Source organism: Sphaeramia orbicularis, chromosome 13 (assembly GCF_902148855.1).
Source record: "Sphaeramia orbicularis chromosome 13, fSphaOr1.1, whole genome shotgun sequence".
Classification (NCBI taxonomy): domain Eukaryota; kingdom Metazoa; phylum Chordata; class Actinopteri; order Kurtiformes; family Apogonidae; genus Sphaeramia; species Sphaeramia orbicularis.
Genome location: NC_043969.1, coordinates 9,204,058 through 9,207,885, shown reverse-complemented (window position 1 = coordinate 9,207,885; position 3,828 = coordinate 9,204,058). Strand labels below are relative to the sequence as shown.

The following is a 3,828-nucleotide window of genomic DNA, read 5'->3' as shown; positions in this document are numbered from 1 at the left end:
GCTTTGGGTGGCCTGTTTTGAACCGTAGGCCATATGTTTGACACCCCTGTTATAAAGGATTGAGTGGCTATGGAGAATAAATGAAATTAATTGCACAGCTACTAATATTTTGCATTTATAGTCTGTAGTGATGGTTGCATGTAATTATGTGGGACTCCATTGTCATTAAATATAGTGGACAGTTAGAACCTACCAGTGATATTTATGAGATTATGAGACTGGATTAGATGATGAGTTTGGACGCTGAGGGCTTCCCATACCACCACACAACTGAACACCACTGAAGAGTAAAAGTTACTTCCTGTTTGAATGCGCCATGTGGTTTCAGCATAAAACATCAACCTGTGTTCATGCTAAACTGATTTACAGGGGGGTGGAGTTAATGTAGTTTCTGTTGTACTTGGTTTACTTGCTGGCACTTCTGCATTTCTCACAGAGACAAGTCACTTTCAACGTTACCATGACAGGAAATGCAACAGAGCTGGAACCCAAGAACACAGCTTATGCTCTGGTCTTCGGATCGGTCATGGCTCTGGGTTTGCCTCTCAACGCTGTGTCACTGTGGATCCTGCTCCATCATCACAACAGAAAATCACCCAGCGCTGTGTTCATGGTCAACCTGGCCATCTCGGACCTGCTGCTCGTCATCTCCCTGCCCACGAGGGTCTACTTCTACGCCACCGGTACCTGGCCTCTGGGCGGTATGGCCTGCATCTGGATCACAATGCTCTTTCGGAACAACATTCGCTCTAGTTCCATCTTCATCACCTTCATCAGCATGGACCGGCTGCTGGCTGTTGTTTATCCGCTGAGGTCACGCCACGTGAGGACTGTTTCCAATGCTGTAAAGGCCTCTGCCCTCATTTGGCTGATTGTGGTATTGGTGAACATCCCAGAGAGTGTGAGCTTTTCAAGGAATTTATACAACTACAGCAAACCAACATGTTTTGAATTTCCTCACATGAAGGAAGTGGACAAATCACCTGTGGTTTATTTCCAACCTGTCTTAGTCATCATACTCCTGGCTGTCAATATTGTGTCAACCTCTTTGGTGTCTTGGACGGTACAAAAACACCTCAGTGTCTCAGCAAAGGTCAACAACAAGGTGAATGTCATGCTACTTTTTGTGATGAACTTGATGATGTTCATCATATTTTTCCTGCCTGTATCATTGTATCTCTTCAGAGACTGGAAAACGTCCATTACACCACTGATATGTCTTGCGAGTGTGAACTGCTGCTTCGACCCTCTACTGTATTACTTTTCCTTTGATGGATTCTGGAAGAAAAATGAGGGTACAGAGTCTTCAAGAGAATAGTTGGTGAAAACAACAGAGAGGAAATAGTGGCATTAAGAAAAATTTAGATGTGTTTGTTGTGTCTGTGTTTAAGATAAAAACTGAAAATTTTGTTTTATATTAATAAAAGCTATTTGATTAGATTATTACTTGTGCTTTTGATTTTTGTAGAAGTCAAAGACAAATACACCAGAAAAAAATATCTTAAACTGAAGGAAACACTTGCTGATGTTTCTGATCATATTTGCGTTTTCTTCACAATGAAACAGAAAAGGAGTGATTTATATGCTGAATTCACTCATTTTTGTGTTTTATATATTTTTTGTTTTATTTTTGTCACACTAGCTCATATGAGCAACTCTGCAATGTCTGCAAATCAGCCTGGTTAAAGTTAATCTTGTGTGACACTTCAGTCAAACTGAATTTTAAGGAAATTCTTCATTTTAGTCATAGACAAATGCAAAGAAATCTAACATGAACATTCATCAATTATTGTAGCTATTTTAGGACTCTATGCATCCTTGGAAATTATTCCCCTTAATTTGATGCACACATAAAGCATAAAGCACAAAAACAAAATCAGCCTATTCCACATATAACTTGTTCTTCAAACAACATGCAAGGGAGTTTTATAATCCCTTAATGCAATTTGGCTCTGTATTCTGTGTATTTTTTGTGTCTTTGGTTATAAATCATGCAATGCAGCTGAGATTATTGTGCTTTTTCAGTTCCAGAGCCAGCAGCACTCAAGTCCTCTAAGCTTTGCCAAATGGAGAGGCATCTGTACGCACCGGTGGCAAATTGATCTAAAGAGTCTAGATTTGAAACAATCCAGATTTCGAGGATGTGCTGTAAACAGTCGGGGATTCTACGTATTTGTGATTGGAGATGCTTATACATATTTAAGTTTTACAGGAGGTCACTGCATGTAGGCCCAGGCTTATCTCTCTCTTTACCAGGCAGCCTTTTTAAAGCCAGACATTTCTAAGGACAAAACTTGGCAGGGGTTTGTGAGGCCTTTATTTCTTGATTCATCAGTTCCATCTATTTTATCATGAATCATGGACCTGAAAATTTGGTTATATTCTTCTGTTTTACGTACAAGGCTATATGGTCTGTGCCAAAGTACAGAACGAGCTGCAGGAGAATATTTCCATGTTAATGTGATTATGATGGACTCTGGGATCCAGTGCCAGTCTGCTGCTCTAGTCTGCTTCATTATCATCTGCTTTCTTTAGCGGTGTGTTAAATATGTTAAATATTGTTTTGAGTTCATGTATTATTTTTTTTCCTTTTTAAAATTCGTCTTTTTAGTTTTTTTTTTTAGTTCTTAGTTCTTTTTAGTTCTTTTAATCTCCCCTTAGAGCAGTACAATGTGCTACAGGAAGAAGCAAGGCCTTGAGGTGCAGTTATAAAATTAGAGAAATACATGCACATGTTTTGGCCAAAAGCATGATGATGACACAGGAAGTGGTATGACTAGACAAGAAAATACCCAGCACTTCATGTGTAACATGTCAGTCACTGTCTCTGCTTTTAGTCAAACAAACATGTACTTCTGTCGTTTGTTTTATCTCACAGTGCAGTGATTTAAAAAAAAAAAAAAAAAACAGTTTCTACTACAGTTTTGAGTGCATGGAAATATAATCACATAGTATGTCTCAAATCTTCCCTCAACCCCCTCACATTGAAACTTTTCATGTTTCATAATGAGGACACTGGTGGAAAAAAAACACCAAAAAAACGTATCCCATAAGCCACTTTCAGTCGCTGATGCCATTACACTATGGGTGCAACGGCACAGAAAAAATGTGGTTTGACACATTTCCATACATTTTCGGTGCAGTGAAGGTGGTGGTGGTTGTGGTGCTGGGCTGGGGGGGTAATTACAGAAAACTGAAAATGAAAATTAACAGCTTTGAATGTCTGACCTGACTTCTGTACCTCTGTCATACTCTCTGTTGTCATGTTTGCCTCCCTTATCGGCACCCCAGCCTCAGAATAAAGTGTTTTTTGGGGGGGTTTTTTGCAGCGGTGCAGAATGTATATAGGGGAAACCCTGCACATGGGTTCAGCACGCGGCCATCCTGCTTCCTGAGTGTTTGTGTTCTCATTCATACACCTAAGATTCCTTTGTTGACTTCTTGTTTGTATGTTTAAATGTTATGCCTTCCACAAACAAGCCAGGACATCTGTAGGGTTGCTGCTGGCCTGACCAGGCCTCATCATAACCCTTCATAAATTGGAGACACGTGTGGAGCACTGCAGTTTCCTCCCTTCAGCAGCCTCACATATATGTTTAATGTGACCCTTACTTGTGCCCTCTGCAAGGGGAAGTAGACGGCTCACCAGCAAAACAACCTGCACTTGATTCAGCCTCACTTCTCTGTTGATTTCAAGCCAGAAAACACAATAACAACACACCAGACAAAGTGGGAAAAAAAAAAAAAAGAAAAGTGCCATAACACCAAACTGTCTTCATATGCAGTAGAATTTATTCACTGAGGAGCTCAGAAGTGCATCATTAGTTG

The 3,828-nt window shown here is 40.1% G+C and overlaps 1 protein-coding gene across 1 annotated transcript; it reads left to right on the top strand.

Annotated features, from left to right (window-relative positions):
* Positions 1-442: 442 nt before the first annotated feature.
* On the top strand, positions 443-1,511 carry LOC115431025 (lysophosphatidic acid receptor 6-like). The gene has a single exon (XM_030151255.1). It carries the CDS (start codon positions 461-463, stop codon positions 1,316-1,318), a length of 858 nt encoding a protein of 285 aa, XP_030007115.1. The 5' UTR covers positions 443-460; the 3' UTR covers positions 1,319-1,511.
* The last annotated feature ends 2,317 nt before the right edge of the window (positions 1,512-3,828 follow it).